Source organism: Takifugu rubripes, chromosome 13 (genome assembly GCF_901000725.2).
Source record: "Takifugu rubripes chromosome 13, fTakRub1.2, whole genome shotgun sequence".
Classification (NCBI taxonomy): Eukaryota; Metazoa; Chordata; class Actinopteri; order Tetraodontiformes; family Tetraodontidae; genus Takifugu; species Takifugu rubripes.
This window is the reverse complement of record NC_042297.1, coordinates 4,203,092-4,220,784: the sequence shown is the minus strand read 5'-3', so window position 1 is coordinate 4,220,784 and position 17,693 is coordinate 4,203,092. Positions and strand designations below refer to the sequence as shown.

Below are 17,693 nucleotides of genomic sequence, written 5' to 3'. Positions count from 1 at the left end.
ACATATTTTTTAAACCCAAAGAGCAATATTTTTTTTTATAAATCATTCCTGCGTAAATGGCAGATAAACAGAACCGCGGTGCTGTTTTTCCTGTAAATACCTGTAAATATCTGAGTGAATTACAGACTCAAGATCATCTTTCCAGCATCATGTAATTTAACTCTAGCACATCAGTTTCTACATCAATTTATATTGCTCTCAACTGATCTAATAGGATGCCCTTTTGATTAAGACGCCGTTCCCATGGATGTTGTGTGTTATTACCAGGCTCGGGAAAGTCATACACCATGATGGGTTCAGGAGACCAGCCAGGTCTGATTCCTCGACTCTGCAGCGCTTTGTTTGATCGAACGCAGAAAGAACAGCGGGAGGAGGAGAGCTTCACTGTTGAGGTGTCCTACATGGAGATCTACAACGAGAAGGTCCGAGATCTGCTGGATCCCAAAGGGTAAGGACTTTAGTAGATGAGAAAGACAGAAAGATGAGGTGTTTCCCCATTTAATACCAAAATTTGATGTAGTCCGCATAAGGACAGAGTCATGTTCTGTCTTTTTTTTTTAATGAAAAATAGACTTTGTTCATTTCTGGTGAGTTATCTGACATTTGAGGATGTTTTCTGTTGGTGTTGAATCGGGCACCTGACAGATACATTACTGTGGTGTCACTGCCTAGTTCCAGTTCATGTCCAGTGGGTTGGTAGTAAATCAGGAGCGCTGGTCTATAACTGTGACCAGGACAACATGACCTTTGACCTTAACTCTCTGTGTGACCCTGAGTAAAAAAAAAAAAAAAAGAAGCAGACCATCTGACAGCCATATGGACTTTGCTGCAGAAGGGAAAAGAATGAAGCTTGAATCAAGTGCCAGAGTTTTGCACAGTCTGTTGACCAGGGACAGATGTTTTCAGAAATAACAGCCAACTTCCCCTGATTTTCTCTTACCTCTAATCTATCAACTATAGCAGAAAATACTGAGTTTGCATGCTATTTGAGTGCATTTACCCTCCTTCACCTCTCTTCCAGTGGCAGACAAGCTCTGAGGGTGAGGGAGCATAAAGTGTTGGGCCCTTATGTGGATGGTCTGTCTCGACTAGCTGTTGCCAGCTACAAGGTAAAATATTTGTGTGCGTTTCCCCACCGTGACAATGAGGAACAAGAAATATTACAACAAAAAACATTACATGTTTTTTGGTTTACAACATATTTGGTTTACAACATATTACAAGATGTTTTATAACACTGATATGTTATAATAACATTACTTTAGCAGGAATGTATTAACTTAAGTCTCTTTTTTTGTTTTGTTATGATCGTTTTAATAGGATATCGAGTCCCTGATGTCAGAGGGGAATAAGTCACGGACCGTGGCTGCCACCAACATGAATGAGGAGAGCAGTCGGTCACACGCCGTCTTCAACATCATCCTCACTCACACGCTCAAAGACCTACAGTCCGGGGTAAGATCTGTTCTGGACAGGATGTATGAATATTATCACCAGAAACAGTGATGCTGTTTACAGTCTCACCGAGCTTGTATGTAGGCTAAACCTCTTATTACCACTGCAGGCTTGTAACAGTAAATATTGGGAAGGTTTAGAGTGTCAGATTATTGTGCACAGCGAGTCTTAAACATCCAACTGGTATAACAGGAAGCGCTGGGAGGAAAATCTGCTAATTTTAATCGAATGTTAAATTTGCTGTCATCGGGCACAGTAAAGCAAGTGTCTTGTGGTTATAAACATAGCCAGTATATTTGATCATCTGATTGTGGTTTTAGGACTCTTTATCTGTATTATTAATAGTTTAGTTATTATTGCCACAGACGTTTTGTCTGTGAAAGAACAAAAATGTGATTATTGCACTCATTTAAAAGAACCTAACACATTTTAAAGACTTTCTTTAGGTCTGTGAACAAAACGGTGACGTCTGCGTGACTTTCTGACATTAATGACTGACCCTCCCTCGTTTTTTTTTCCGCACCAACTTGGCACCATCTCATTCTCTTAATAATTTACAAGCATGACTTTGAGTTTGTCAGCTGAGACTGCAGCCATCTCTGTTTGCATGGCACACCCAATGTCAGTCAGTAGACAGTCAGCCAGTTTGTCATGTCCTGTATCGCTTCATTTACTGTCTCCTTTAAACCACTTTTGTCTCCTCAAAGTGAATTCCTGTTTGATGAAGTCTTTCCATACAGGGCAGATCAGCTGATATTTGACCATTTAGAATTGATTCCAATTCATGGTTTTACTGTTACTTGGTATTTAGAGGAATACACATATAATTGTAGGGATGTGGGAGACGCTTCAGTGTTAAACAAAGCTTATAATTTAGTTTACTTTGCTTAGTTTTCATTTAAATGTGTAAGCAGGCAGCCTTTGACAAATGATCTACTCCCAGTTTCTCACAGCAGTTAATCTAAGCAAGATGATGATGACGATGTGCATGTGGTGTTTGCTGGTCTTGTTGTGTTCTCATTTTGCTGATTGTACATTTGACTTCCTAGCTTAAACTGGATGAAGGTTGAATTTGAACTTGAATCCTGTTTTACTTTAATACTCAACCTGGTCGTATTAGTTATTACTACATGAAATACTGCTTTTAAGTGTTATTTTCAAATACAATCATTTTAATTCCATAACTGTGTGATATGCATAACATGTCCTACAGGTAATGGAATTAGACATCATCCCTGCGTACCGTTTAATGGGGCATTGTTGAGTTAAATCATCTATCGCCCGTAGTTGTATCACGCCTCATGATTAAGTCACTCTAATCTGCTCCTCAGAATTTTGTGCCTTATGTCACTCAGCAAATGCTAGTCAAAGTACAACCAGTCTGGACTTTGGTCCTGTTTCATAACACTCTCACTTGGCAATTGCTGTTTTTCACTACGCTTATTTAAATTAATTTAAAACCAGTTTAGTGTGGCATATTTAGGTGGGATTTTTTCATTGTGTGTTTTGCTCAGTAGCAGGTCACATACCATATCTATTATACCCTGGACATGTTCAGGTGCTGCCTTCTCAGAGGCTGAAGAGTTTCACAGACTTTGTGTTGATCTTTTATCTATATTATTGATTTGGGTATCATTTTGCAAAGTTTTGGAATTATGCAGACAAATGTTTTCATCTGCAAACTAAACACGTTTAACAACACTCCATTCTTCCAAAGCTGATGGATGGACATGCATACATTTAAGACTGCACAAACACTCTGCTTACAGGCAGATCAGTATCAGTGGAGCTGATTTTATCATATACCAACAAATACTACAGGCTACGCGTACTATTTAATCTAAAAGCTACCATTCTTTACCCTTTCTGTGTCTATTAATCTTTAGCTAATCTTTAATACAAAACAATAGCGTTCAAAATTGGATTATTCGCGTACTTTGTAAATGTTGCTTTCATTCCATCACCATCACAAAACTAACGTGAATCAGTTGTTACAAGTATTGTCAGTGACACAAAAAAAACAAGTTGTAAAAAAAAAAAAAAACCTGACTGTTTTAGGCCAAAATTAAAATGTAGAAATCCAGATTATTTATGTAAAGATAAGAAGCTTTTTTATAGAGCTGTGGTGATGATGATACAGATGTGCTGTGTTTGTCGTACAGTAGATGCATATCTGGTGTTGCCTTCAGCTCTGTTGACTGCTGAGCTCTCATGCGTGGGAGCTTGGAGCAAATCTGATCTTTTCCAGTACAGCCAGTGATACGATATCTATTTACACAAGACAGGAAACAGCGGCAGCCACTAAACAAAAGAATGAATGCTGACAATTTGGTACAAATGAGGGGTAGAGTTTAAGAGTAATTTCAACTGCAGTTTTGAGGAAGAGATATTTCAGGAATCCAGACACTTATTTGTGATGTGTGTTGGTGTTTTTGTTATCTTCGTGGTAATCCCCGAGATTTTTGAGTTTCCAAAGGCTTTTTCATGTTTGTTTTTTTCCGGATTAGTTGGTTCATGACATTGAGTCAGGAGGTATACAATGGTGACTGCATGTAGCAGAAGACAGAAATGCTGTCAACATGCTTCCAGCTGAAATCTCGCTGATGGAGACCCATGATGGCATTCTGCTGTGTGCATGATGCGTGTTAAATTTTCTTATTGTGGTGGCATTTTTAGCTGAACTCCATAAAACTTCCATCAGTGTCACACCACAAACTACAAATGAGTTTAAAGATGGCTTTGGTTCATTACTTCTCATTAAGTTGAACAGAAAGTAGTCTGATTCACAATAAATGAACAACTTCAAGGTAATGCTGTAGTTCAACCTGGTTCTGTTCTGCCTTCTTTCTTTTGTAGACGAGTGGGGAGAAGGTGAGCCGGTTGAGTCTGGTAGACTTGGCTGGGAGCGAGCGAGCGGCAAAAACTGGAGCAGCAGGAGAAAGACTGAAAGAGGGAAGCAACATTAACAAGTATGTGGAAACAGTTTGTGTCTATTTTAAGCACAGCCTTATTTTTCTGTCCTGGCAGTAGTGCGTGAATTAGACCCATTATTAGTTTTTGAGTAGTTTGCTTTCGTACATAGATAAAACATACTTGAGCTGAACACTGAGTATATATAAATCTGTACATCTTATGTATGTACACACTTGAAGAAACTCAATATGGGGATATGAGGCCGTAACAGCTCTTTCTTTTGTTTTTGTGTGTTGCTTAGATCTCTCACTACTCTTGGCCTGGTCATCTCTGCCTTAGCTGAACAGGGAACAGCTAAAAACAAGAACAAATTTGTTCCATACAGAGACTCTGTTCTCACCTGGCTGCTGAAGGTACATACTTACAGTACATACTTACATCTACTTGGCATCATTCCCCTAACCCAAAAAGACTGGACAACATTTCTCCCTTCTTCTCTCTTCCTCCTGTCACATTTTGATGTTTCCCATGTTGCAACAGGACTGTCTTGGTGGGAATAGTCGCACAGCAATGGTTGCAACAGTGAGTCCAGCAGCAGATAATTATGAGGAGACCCTCTCGACCCTGCGGTACGCTGACCGAGCTAAGAACATAGTCAACCACGCTGTTGTTAATGAGGACCCCAACGCACGCATCATCAGAGAGCTGAGAGAGGAAGTCGAGAAACTACGTGACCAACTGACTCAGGCAGAGGTAAAGGTTTTTAATTTGAAATTTATTGTGTTCCTCGTGGATTTGCAGCCCTCTTTGCTTACTTGTTTTTAAATCCCCAGTCTATGAAGGCTCCAGACCTGAAAGACCGGCTGGAAGAATCAGAAAAGCTGATCCAAGAAATGACCGTCACTTGGGAGGAGAAGCTTCGTAAAACTGAGGAGATCGCGCAGGTGACACACACACACACACACACACAAACTCTATCATGTATTTGCTTTCTGTTCTGTGCTAGTGTACCAAACACCACCTGCCTTTTCATACAGCTTTGTTAGGATTTAGAAATGATTTTATCATTTATTTATTTTATTTTCTCTCTGTTTCTCTGTAGGAGCGTCAGAAGCAGTTGGAGAGTTTAGGCATTTCTCTGCAGTCTTCAGGGATTAAAGTTGGAGACGATAAATGTTTTCTCGTCAACCTTAATGCTGATCCAGCCCTTAATGAACTTCTAGTTTATTATCTTAAGGTAAATAAATACCAACACACACAAAATGAATGCCTACATAGCTGGTGTGTACAGATATCAATAACGGAACTAACCGGAAAGTTATTAAATGGTAGTTCTAAGAGTTTATAGTTTGTTTCAAGGCAAATCATTGAACAACATTCTTAAGGATAGAAATAGAATTCACTTTTATAGGTTGTTGAATATGTAAATTCGGATTTCAGATATTTTCCTTTATGAGTGTCATAGTTTGTTTAGTTGTAAACTAGTGTAAAAATCAAAATGTCCCTGTTGTAAAAATATTACAAATCCCTCAACAGCTGTTGAAATGATGCTACAGCTCTAGAAAATAATATCTGGCTGTTTCCTAAAAACTGAATTTTAAGTATTTAATTCATATTCATTATTCACACCTAAAATGTTTATTATAGATAAGCATTTTTGTAATGGACTGGATAAAATAATTTAAGGTCTTTCTTAAGCTAATCATCCAGTTTAAAAAATAAATACCGGTAATTCTATTAATGATAAAGAAAAACAGATCTTACATTTTAAATGATGAAGCAATATTTTTGGAAGCTTTGCTGATGTCTTATATCTTAATGTTTGTGGTGTAGGACCACACAAAGGTGGGCTCTGCAGACTCTCAGGACATCCAGCTCTGTGGGATGGGTATTCAGGCTGAGCACTGCGTCATTGATATTACCACAGATGTTGCAGTCATCCTCACACCCCACCCTAACGCACGGTAAAAAAATCTCAGCGTCACATGATTGAACGGACATACCGATAGACAGACGGACCACTGTCACTGATTATGTCGCTCTCTTCATTGCACCTGTTACAGGACATGTGTTAATGGTTCTCCAGCAACTAGTGGTCTGCAGCTTCATCACGGGGACCGAATTCTGTGGGGAAATAATCACTTCTTTCGGTACATTTGTTGTTTTTTTGTTTGTTTTTTTACTCACTCATACTTTCCATAAAGGCTTTTTGACCCTCTACTGGGTATCCATGTTCTTTAGAATTGAAAAGATTTTTTTTTTTTTACTGAAGAGGAAATGCTCTTGTCAGCTAAATTGACATCTTATCTGCAGGATCAACTTACCGAAACGGCGCTCTCGAGGAGCTGAGGCTGATGAGGGCGAGGGTGGCATGATGAAGAACAGTGGGAGCAACGAACAGCTCGATGCTGATGGCGACACAGGCAGCGAAGTATCCAGTGAAGTTAGCTTTTCCTATGAGTTCGCCCAGACAGAGGTCCTAATGAAAGCTCTTGGGAATAATGGTGAGGGAGTTTAAGAGGACAAAAAACAGAAAAAGCATTCTCACGAGTTAATTAAATATCTTTACTTTTGTGTCATTAGATCCAATGCAGGCTGTCCTTCAGTCTCTGGAGAGGCAACATGAAGAGGAGAAGCGCTCTGCTTTAGAGCGACAGAGACAGATGTATGAGTCGGAACTGCAACAGCTTCGCAAGAAATTGAATCCAGACAGACTGTCCACAGGCCTGTCGGGACAGCCAGTGTCTGGCCATCAAGGACCGGGACAACAGTCTCATTACCGCAGTATGGAGAGACTCAGCGTTGGAGGCATGAGTCATTCATCTAGTGCTCAGAGCAGACTGAGACAGTGGACAGAGGAAAGGTGGGAAGATTTTTACATTGCATGTCAATGCTAATTAAACAACTACTTAAAGCTTCCTTTTTCTCCCCTGTCCACCACCACCAGGGAGGTGGTGTTAGTGAGGAGTCTGCGACGGTTGAGGGAGCAGATAGTTCGGGCAAACCTCTTGGTACAGGAGGCCAGTTTTATTTCCGAGGAGCTGGAACGACATACGGAATACAGAGTGACTCTGCAGATCCCGTCAGACAATCTGAATGCCAACCGCAAGGTCTGACTCCTTACCTACATATATGTAATGTTACAAGAGCTCGCTCACAGTGAAGTTCTCTGAATACCTCCTTGCCTCCGTGTCTGTGCATGCAGAGAGATGCGGTGCTCAGTGAGCCAGCAATTCAAGTTCGACGTCGTTGTCGAGGAAAGCAAATTTGGAGTCTAGAGAAGATGGAGAATCGCCTGGTTGACATGAGGGAGCTGTACCAGGAGTGGCAGGACTACCATGCGCATCACCAGGACGACCCTGTCAGTTAGCTAAAAGATTTTTTCACGTGTCCTTGGTTTATTTGGAACGGAAATTAAATGATAATTTCATGCACATTTTTTTTATTTAGGTGATGAGCTCGTACTTCCGTCGAGCAGACCCATTTTTTGATGAGCAGGAAAACCACAGCCTGATTGGTGTTGCAAATGTCTTCCTTTCCTGTTTATTCTACGACGTGAAGCTACAGTATGCTGTTCCTATTATCAATCAGAAAGGAGAGGTTAGTGGTCACAGGCTTTTTAAATAAATACCTTAATGAATGACTTGAGAAAAAAGCTTAGACTTAATTTTTCTCTCCTGCTTGGGGCCAGGTGGCTGGGCGTCTTCATGTGGAGGTAGTGAGGGTCGGAGGGGGATTAGAAGACAGCGTCGTTGGAGGAGATGAAACTGACAACAACCAAGATGCTGAAATCCAGGATCGCAAGTTGGTCTGCATGGTACGATGACAGCCCATTAGAGCACATCAAGTTGTGTCAGCATCTTAGTTTGAAACAGCACATCATTGAGGATAAAATAGTTTTGAGACTGTAACCGAACTACAAATTCATGAAAATGTATTCAAATAACTTGTGTTTAATCTACAGATTAAGATCCTGCAAGCGACTGGTCTTCCACAGTACCTCTCTAACTTCGTCTTCTGTCAGTATACGTTCTGGGACCAGCAGGAACCCATCATTGTTGCTCCTGAAGTTGACATGCCATCCTCATCCACCAGTACCAAGGACCCACACTGCATGGTGGTGTTTGATAGCTGCAAGGTGAGGTGAAGCGCGGTGATATGGAGAATCAAGTTAAATACATTATAATGTTATATAAAAGCATGAGTAACCAATTAAAACTAAATATGTTCTTGGCTTAAGACTGATCTCTGATCCTGCAGGAGCTAGCTGTGTCCGTAAGCGAGGATTTTATTGAATACTTGACTGAAGGAGCTGTTGTCATTGAGGTGTTTGGACATAGACAAGCTGAATCAGGGAGAAACCCCACCCTGTGGGACCTTGGCATCATCCAGGCCAAGACACGTACTCTGCGGGACCGGTAGAAACATGCATTTCCCTGACTCTTGCATTCTAATAACTCAAACCAGGCCCTCCATTGCAAGAACATGCTAAACTTTTCTGCTTTTTTTTGTACAGATGGAGTGAAGTGATGCGTCGTTTAGAGATGTGGATACAAATCCTTGAGATTAATGATAATGGAGATTTTGTTCCAGTGGAAGTGGTTCCTGCCAGAGATGTGGAGACCGGTGGCATCTTCCAGCTTCGGCAGGTTGGTATCACCCTAAACACAGCAGCTGTACCTGGAGGAGTACATCAGCATTAAAGGCAATTGCTCTAATTGGGTCATCCTTTTTGCTTATCCTCTTTTGCATCATATTCAGGGTCAGTCAAGGCGAATCCAGGTAGATGTACGTTCGGTTCAGGACTCGGGGACTATGCCACTAATAGCAGAGATAGTGCTCGCGGTGTCGGTGGGTTGTGTGGAGATCAGAAACAGCGCGTCAAACCAGGAAGGCTATGAGATGGACAGCTATCAGGTCTGTCCCTACCAAGGTTTTGCATACTTGCTAGTAAACTGGAAATCAATGATCTAGTATTGAACTCTGTAGGAAAGAGACCTGGAACGTTTACGGAAGCAGTGGTTGGCAGCTCTGACCAAGAGACAGGAATACCTTGACCAGCACCTACAAAATCTTGTGAGCAAAGCAGGTAACAGTTCTCTTCACTGTTATCTTCTGCTCTTACTATTCATTGCGCCATTATTGTATGAAATATTTAATGTTTGAGTATTCCCGTACACGCAGAAAAGACAGAGGATGATGTAGAGAGGGAGTCCCAGCTGCTCGAATGGCGTTTGACTCTAACAGAGGAGAGAAATGCTGTCATGGTGCCCTCTGCTGGTAGTGGCATCCCTGGAGCTCCAGCAGAATGGTGAGCCATGTGGCAGAATTGGGTTTTATCTTAAATGTTATGTATGTATTGTTTATATTGAGTGCTTTATGTTTGTTCACAGGGTTCCTTTGCCAGGAATGGAGACTCACATTCCTGTTATCTTCCTCAATCTGAAACGTATGTCCCATCATTTTCAGAATAAAACATGTTTTTCATCTTTGCAGTCTGATATTTCAATCCTTTTTTTTTTTGCAGCTGATGACCTCAGTTCACAAGACCAGTTTGAGGTTCCTGAGGCTGGAGGTTGGGACGCTATCCTGAATGGAGAAGATGAGGACGACTTCTTTGACCTCCAGATCGTTAAGCACTACGACAGTGAGGTGTGGGTGAAGTCGAGCGTTTTTGCTGAAGAATTAACTCGGTCCGTTGGGGAAATTCCTGAAACAAATGAATCTTTGTAGGTGAAAGCAGAGGCTTCGTGGGACTCTACCATCCACGAGTGTCCCCAGCTGAGCCGTGGGGGGATGTGGCCAGAGCAGCGGGTTTATTTGACAGTTAGAGTTGTGGTTCAGCTCAGCCACCCTGCTGACATGCAGCTTGTTTTAAGAAAACGGATCTGTGTCAACGTGAACCCAGGGCGCCAGGGTTTTGCACACAACTTTCTCAAAAGGATGTCCACCCGCAGTACCATCCCAGGCTGCGGGGTCACTTTTGAGGTGGTTTCTAACATCCCTGAGGTACGTTTGGACGTTAATATTCTGAGTTTGCCTAAATAATCTTAGAAGGGTCTTGAATGCCACTACATTATGTAAACCGATGTCAATCTAGGATGCGCCAGGTTCGGAGGACAGGGACATGCTGGCCCGGCTTGCTGCGGGTGCACACAACAGCCAGTCGGGGGATGATGAGGCGGCTATAGAGAAATACCTCCGAAGTGTCCTCAGCCTGGAGAACATCCTGACCCTGGACAGACTCAGACAGGTAGATGGAGAAAACGTTATAGAAGCAGTGTGGCGGTGGTTTGTGGCAGCTTTTCTTTCTAATTTTAACCAACTGGAAATGTTCGCAGGAAGTGGCAGTGAAGGAGCAGCTGACAAACCGAGGGAGAAGCAACAGAAGGAGCCTGAGTTCTCCTTCAGTCCACAGGGTAAAAATCCAAATGCAGAATCATATCTGGTATAGTAGATAATTCCATTCAATTTTCTGTCTGTCTATATTCAGCTGTCAGGAAGTAGACAAGACCTTTCCACAACCTGCCTGCTGGATGACAAGGTAGCCAGCGATGCGCCCGGCATAGCAGTGATGTTCTGTAGTGTATAGTTGCTGTTTGGATTTTAAATATTCTGGATATGTCTCCGTGTCTGGTGTTGTTGCTCAGGGTCGATGGGAGAGTCAGCAGGATATCTTCATTCCTTCCCAGTTTCCCCGCACCCTCCCCCGACCAGCGTCCTCTCCTTCCACTTATTCCACGTCCCCTTCTTCAGCACCAGCTCCTTTCGGCATGACACCTCCACAGAACCAGGAACCAGAGCAAGGTAACCCAAGATCATGCGTCTTCTCTCCTCTGCATCACATCATGTAAGAAATCCCATACTTGATTCTCATTCCTCAAATTCTACGCAACCGTTTCATGCACAAAGCAGCTTTATTCGATTTACTCCCATCCTGGCTACTTTCATTCCTTTTGGAAGACTTTGCATTATCTAATGTGTGCTATCTTCCTCTTCATTATCTTTTCCAAAGTTGCCAGGTGCTCTGCTCTGATCATATAAATGTTCTTTTCTCATTATGATTATTTTTGCCATTTCTTGTATTTGCTTTCAACTTCCTGTGTTAATCTTTCACTTCCTCCTCCTGCGCCCATACCTGCCATCTCCCTCTTGCCTCTTTCATCTCTTCTACATCTTTTATTCCTGCCTTTCCACTCCTCTCCCTCCCCCCCCCCCCCCCTCCCAGGTCGTTCAGGACTTGCTGCCTCTTATCTTTCAGTTAAGGCGCTCGTTCCTCAGATGCCCAAATTGCTCAAGTCTTTGTTTCCAGCACGAGATGACAAGAAGGAGCTGAGGCCTTCTCCAAACAGCCAGCAGGTCAGAGAGGTGGCAGTAAAATCCCAACATTTTTGCCATTTTTAAACTGCTAAACGTATCCAAACCAAATCTTTGTTAACGTCTGACACGAGGCTCAGGTGATCTGTTTTAATCGTGTTTGTTGCACTGCAGAATGTTCCTCGTATCGTGACATCAGGAGGAGAGGACAGTCGAATCAAGGTTGAGACGGTGAGACAGTGTCTTTGTTGTATGTACATTATAGGACTTGCTTATGTCCTACGGTGTGTTTTTTTATTTTGTACAGTCCAGCAGTATATGGCTGTATAACAAAATATTAAGCATGCATGACAGACCCTGTCTTTATAAATACAATTATAAGTCCACATAGATGTATTGTTGCTGATTATTGTTTTGCCTTGTCTGCATGCTCTCACCTGTCCCTCCGTTCCTATGGCAACCATTGGGTTCCGGTAGACCACTGTTCTACGGCCATTGACCAAAGACAGACGGGCAGAGTTCCAAGAAGTTCCTCCTCTTTCTCTGCATGATCCGCATGACGCAACCCCTCTCAGCCCCCTCAGTCAGTCATCAAGTGGCTACTTCTCCAATAGTGTTTCCATGGTTACTCTGTCTGATGTCCTCCAAACCTCTTCCTCATCTTCATCCCTTCTGGCTGCTGACTCTACGTTACCCACTATCCCCCAGGAGCAGGAGAAGCGGCAGGGTGCTGACAAAAACGACCTTGTGGCCTCTCCTCCTCAGTGTGGCGTCAACATCCCCACATCAGCTTCACCCAGCACAACCAATCACAACAGTGTCACAACGACAAACTCTGAACACAAACTGGTCAACTCAAGGGGAGGAGGTGGAGGGAGTGAAGGCTTTGAGAGGCTGGAGATCTTTGTAGATGATGAAGAACACAGTCAGGAAAACGTGCGGCCTGAGTGGCTGAGAGAGGGGGCATACGTTACAGTTGGGAGCAATAAGGCCGGGACGGTGCGCTACATGGGACTGACGCAGTTCGCAGAAGGCCTGTGGGTGGGGGTGGAGCTGGACACTCCTGCAGGTAAGCCTCTTTTTCTTTCCGGAGCCTTTTTATTTTAAGTCTCGCTTCAAACGCATGTGACGCGTATCCGATCCATCGTGACGGAGTATTTAATTCTCTCCTTGCAGGTAAAAACGATGGTTCGGTCGGAGGTCACCGTTACTTCCATTGTAAACCAGGTTACGGGGTCCTGGTCCGGCCCAGCCGGCTGTCCTCTCGTAACCGTGCAAGTCGGCACACGGAAGACTCGGTCGTCCCTGCGTCTGCCCACGTCCCGGTCCTGCGCGGGGACAGTGCGGTTGGCCGCCGGGCCGAGAATCGCAAATCCTGGAGTAGTTGAGAGGGAATCAGGAGATGGCCAGGAGAGATGAACTCCCCATGGCTGCTCTCCTGTGGTCTCCTCCCTGCTATGCAACAAGTTTTTCAATCTAAAGTGATGTACTGCCCAGCCTCCTTTAATCTATCCTCACAACATCCATTTACAATAATGGATGAATAGAGACGAGAGACAATGCTGAGGCCCTGCTGAAGGAACGCAGGAATCACCTTTTAAATGATCTAAAATGAATGAGCGTAGCGTCACCGAGCAGCCGGGATGCTGAAACCAGACTGGCCTCGGAAGATTCCCGGGTTGATAAAGTGGGATGCAAACAAGTCACATTCTTCTCAAACATGTATTCAAATTGGGTTTTTAATCTAGCAAAACACCACTGGTTTATCATTTGCACATCTTAGTTTTTACTTAAAATACACAAGTTAGTGCAAACTTTAATATTTTGAGTCGTTTTAACGCCGGTTGTGTCTATATATGCGCAACTTTGAGGACGCACAGTTCAACTGGGGAGTTTTAACTAAAGACCAATTAATTTTATCATCCGCTTCTCTGACTTTAGCGTTTGAAAAATGCAGTGATGTCGTTGCACCCCTGATCTTTGCATCGGTTTCTCTCAGATGGCCCGACTGGCTTCCTGCAGCTCCGCGAGCCCCTTTCACACATGAAACGAAACGGTTGCACGTGACCAAACAATGTTTCTGACATCGGCCGCTGTTGCTCATAGCTCACGGACTTCTCGATCTTCTGGATCTTTCACACACGCACGGTTTGAACATGTCCACATGCTGCTCTGCACGCTGCTCCAGAGGATCTGCAGTTGTATTTATGCAAGAAGATGAATCCAGACATGCTGGAGGAGGCCAGAAACCTTTATAAAACTACATTTGTGTTTATACTTACTGCCTCTCTGGATAAAATCCCGTCAGTGTTTGGATTACACTGCCTGTGTGAAAGGGGCTCAACTCCCTCTCTTCTAAAGACGGATCCCCCCCCCCCAGAATGTGCCTTCACCATATTTTCTTTCTTATTTAATCGATGTGTGTAGTCGTTTGTGTGTTAAAGAGAGTGCATTGAGTGTGAGGTGATCTCAGGGACTGCAGAGGGCACAGGACGAGGAGGGCCGTGTTTTTGTAAATGTTGTACAGTGTCGCCTCCACGTGCACAAATAAGTTGATGTTGTGTTTGGTGCTTTATGTGAAGTAGGAGAGTTCTCGTTGGGCAGAATTATCGTGGGAGCGATGTTATATTGGGAGGCGTCGAGAGCCCATTTTGCACTGGAGGTGGAGGATACGCAGCATCTGTGATCAGTGTGGGAACAGATTTTTAAAGACAGACAGACAGACGGACAGGTAGGTGCCATAGAACCATCGGGAGCAGGTCAGCTGCATGTGTGTTAGGAACAGGGGCTGGTTTTCCTGTGGGCCGGAGGCGCCGTAGAACGGAGACGTTAGGAAAAGGCATGTGTGCACGAGAGTGAAGAAAGTGAGCCGTGTTGCTAGTTGTTGCACGTTGGCGAAGAAATAAGAGCCGTCTATGCATTTCAGTCGATTCGGACATGGTTGATTTGGTTTTCGTGAGCTGGAAATCAGTTTTCAGGATGTTTCAGAAAACGCAGGATGGATCTGTACACGTCCTGAGATGCGCTCATGGGAAGAAAGACGGTACAGTCTGGAGCTCTTTCAAAAAGGTATCCTGCCACTATTCCAAATTATTAGTGTAAAAAGTGCTTTGGGGGGAGCTTCAAATCTAATCTTGAAGGCTTTTGCGGCTTTCTGCATCATATATGATATATAACATAAATGATCCAACCTGTGGAGCAAAGAAACATGTTTTTTCATGTTTTGGACTATGATTAAGTACCTGTCAGTTGACATCTTGAATACATTATTTAAGATTCTGGCCATATTATGTTTGATTTTGAAAATCTTGTAATTAAAAGGATGGGAGAGGAAGGCTCCAGTGTTTGAGGAGCTTAAACCAAAATGCTCCTGTGTAAACGTCTGAACTCATTTCATGAAATCTGTAAAGTTCCCTTCCCGTTGAGACGCCACATTCACGACAAGCGCAGCGCTTGTGTAAAGTCGACCGAGGTCCGTGGGAAGGTTGAAGCGCCGATGCAGCCGGACGAGTGATCGTCTTCGTGTCACGTGTTCATATCACGATGCTCACAAACGTCAGCTGGAGACTCTGGATGTCAGAATATTTAACTGTGCACATTTAACCTTCATTAATCTGAGGACTGTACGTGGACGAGCACTCAGTTCTCCTCCAGTTGTTTTTATCACGCATCTTAATTCAGGAGGCATTAAATGACTATTTATATTTGAGTCTTTCTTCACATGATTTATGGCATGAAACTGAGAAATAGCCTTTTTGTTTTACTGAGTATTGCACAAATAATTTAGCTGAAAAATTGCTGCTATCGTAATTATAAATTACCTGTAAATGTATCAGTTCATTTCTTTCTTTGCCTTAGCTTGAAATTCAGCCTTTTTATTTTTTAAAACCCTCTCGGGTGCAGTTTTTTATCGACACCTTCTAAATTTTTGTAAACAACGAGGCACTTTGAGTTTCGGGGCCTTGAGGAGGAGACGGTTCGGTGGTTGGGAGAGTCGCAGAGACCCTCCCGCCGTGTTTTCAGAGGATTTCTAACGATGTAGTACGAGACAAGGACGCGGTGGCGTGTTTAATATCGGAGCTCGCAGCCTAAAACCCAACGCTTGGGTCACGACTGTCCGCTGTGTCACTGGTTGGCAGATTGTGGGTTTGTGATGGGCCGTTTGGTCCAGTCTCGAGCAGTTTGAGTGACCCTGGAGGAAAAGAGTGGCGTTGATGTTGGATGAGGATCAGCTCCTGTGACAGCCGCGTCTTTTTCCCATCAGGCTGTGGAATGGGGACGGCTGGTGAGGGGGAATGAGATCACTTAATGCTTCTATATGTTTCTTTACGTTATGTTGTGCCCGGATAAACGCGCGCTTCGGTTCTTTTGCACAGGTGCATCCAGAGGGAGGAATCATGAGCGTGCGTACATGAAAATACAAGCGGTGTCTGTGTTTTTTGGAGTGTTTTTTTTTTCTGTACTGTTTTTGGGAGGATTTTATTTTACAGCATTTTAAGCAGAAAGAATTTTGTTTACAGTCATAGCTTTTGTTTTGTTTTTTGTTGTTTTAAAAAGAGCTCACGTATGGTTGCAGTAATATCTGTATCCTCCTCCCTGATGGTGCATCATACATGTATTACTTTTGGTGTTACATTTCATATTTACAGTAAAAACACAGAAGATGCAGCCCGATGGTGGAAGGACAAACATCAGCTGCAGGTTAAGAAAGATTTTTGTACTCTATCTCCCAATAATTCATAGAGATCTATGAATATTCTATATTGGTGATTTATGTCTAATCAAATTGCACATTAGTTGATTTTTTTTTTCTACATTTTTTCTTCTTTCTCTGTACATTCTTTGATTTCCTTGCTTTCACATCCTGTTCAGTCTCACATCGTTGCTGCATCATTATCAAGCAGCCAGACTGATTTTAAGATGGAACAATTCCAGCTGACACTCGGTGTACATGTCATTTAAAACCGTGCTATGAAAAGATTTGTAAAAAAAAAAAATGTTAAGAGATGTTATGATGATATTGCCAAATTATGTATTAATATTGAGGTTTTACAGGCATCATTGGGGAATTTAAATAAAGATTTAACTGCTTCGATGCAGAGTTCTGTCGCCCCCTGGTGGCTGCTGTTACACCTGCGTCATGACGACAGCTGCATATCTGAGTCAATACACGCATTTGTCCCTCCAGGATTATGAGAACCAATGGCCTCTTGTACTACCTCTCTGTCAGCAGTCTGTTTCTCTCCTAAGGCCTTCTGCAGCTGCAGGCTGTGTACACACACACAGAAACACACACAAATAAAATGTGTTGTCACTGCATGATCCAACATTTCTAAAGCTGGTTGCTGGCTGGGAAGTTCAGATCCAGGACCTGTGTCTGGATGAGCACGGGAGGCTTGGTGCCTGCCGAGTTATGGGAACTTGTCTGAAGATGGAACTTCAATCCTCCTGTTCCCTCAAACCTTTCAAAAGTTGACGGAAGAACCAGATGAATAACTCAAATTTGGCTTCAGTCAGTATCGATCATATTCTCACTGATCACTTTCGCTGTTCTGATGGTTCGGCAGATTTATCATCAGGTATTGTTCGAACCCGTGACCGTGTCAGAGGTCCACCCATTGATGAGTGTGTGAATGTATGTTTGTATGTTTAACTAATGTATATGTGCATAAGACTTTAAAATATCTGAGCACAAAGTTGAGTTTTGATTAATTTAATTGTCATTTATATGCTGCAATCCAAAGAATAAACATGTATTATAATACAGTTATAATTTTCTTTTTTATCATCTAGTGAGGGGGAAAAAAATGCAATCAAGGCTTTGTTTTTTGTGTGAAACAGACACAAAAAGCAAGTTGCAAGTCAATAATGGCCTGTTTAATTCAGTCTGCTTTTATATGTAAAATACAGACGAATCTATCAAAATATGTACCAGAAGTACACAATACTTTGTCTAAAGCACACAATGTGCATTTCTTGTACAGGAATCTTCAAAAACATGATTGTTT

The 17,693-nt window shown here is 42.8% G+C and overlaps 1 protein-coding gene across 4 annotated transcripts in view; it reads left to right on the top strand.

Moving 5' to 3' along the window:
• Positions 1-17,451, top strand: part of kif13ba (kinesin family member 13Ba) — a 28,744-nt gene extending 11,293 nt beyond the window's left edge. For 2 of the 4 annotated variants that reach the window (XM_011609526.2, XM_011609525.2), the window contains 33 exons: positions 268-448; positions 1,022-1,109; positions 1,321-1,455; positions 4,312-4,424; positions 4,670-4,781; positions 4,909-5,121; positions 5,202-5,312; positions 5,471-5,605; positions 6,202-6,332; positions 6,432-6,518; positions 6,682-6,872; positions 6,952-7,231; positions 7,316-7,478; positions 7,574-7,729; positions 7,819-7,968; positions 8,060-8,185; positions 8,333-8,506; positions 8,629-8,786; positions 8,885-9,017; positions 9,130-9,285; positions 9,358-9,457; positions 9,553-9,679; positions 9,762-9,817; positions 9,896-10,020; positions 10,102-10,377; positions 10,469-10,621; positions 10,710-10,787; positions 10,862-10,912; positions 11,019-11,175; positions 11,597-11,727; positions 11,860-11,916; positions 12,163-12,754; positions 12,862-17,451. In XM_011609526.2, the coding sequence (XP_011607828.2) occupies positions 268-448; positions 1,022-1,109; positions 1,321-1,455; positions 4,312-4,424; positions 4,670-4,781; positions 4,909-5,121; positions 5,202-5,312; positions 5,471-5,605; positions 6,202-6,332; positions 6,432-6,518; positions 6,682-6,872; positions 6,952-7,231; positions 7,316-7,478; positions 7,574-7,729; positions 7,819-7,968; positions 8,060-8,185; positions 8,333-8,506; positions 8,629-8,786; positions 8,885-9,017; positions 9,130-9,285; positions 9,358-9,457; positions 9,553-9,679; positions 9,762-9,817; positions 9,896-10,020; positions 10,102-10,377; positions 10,469-10,621; positions 10,710-10,787; positions 10,862-10,912; positions 11,019-11,175; positions 11,597-11,727; positions 11,860-11,916; positions 12,163-12,754; positions 12,862-13,073 (5,108 nt within the window). In that variant the 3' untranslated portion in view covers positions 13,074-17,451. Of the gene's footprint in view, positions 1-267; positions 449-1,021; positions 1,110-1,320; positions 1,456-4,311; positions 4,425-4,669; positions 4,782-4,908; positions 5,122-5,201; positions 5,313-5,470; positions 5,606-6,201; positions 6,333-6,431; positions 6,519-6,681; positions 6,873-6,951; positions 7,232-7,315; positions 7,479-7,573; positions 7,730-7,818; positions 7,969-8,059; positions 8,186-8,332; positions 8,507-8,628; positions 8,787-8,884; positions 9,018-9,129; positions 9,286-9,357; positions 9,458-9,552; positions 9,680-9,761; positions 9,818-9,895; positions 10,021-10,101; positions 10,378-10,468; positions 10,622-10,709; positions 10,788-10,861; positions 10,913-11,018; positions 11,219-11,596; positions 11,728-11,859; positions 11,917-12,162; positions 12,755-12,861 lie in introns of those variants that run through there. The other 2 variants (XM_011609527.2, XM_029846567.1) reach the window with 2 other exon arrangements.
• The last annotated feature ends 242 nt before the right edge of the window (positions 17,452-17,693 follow it).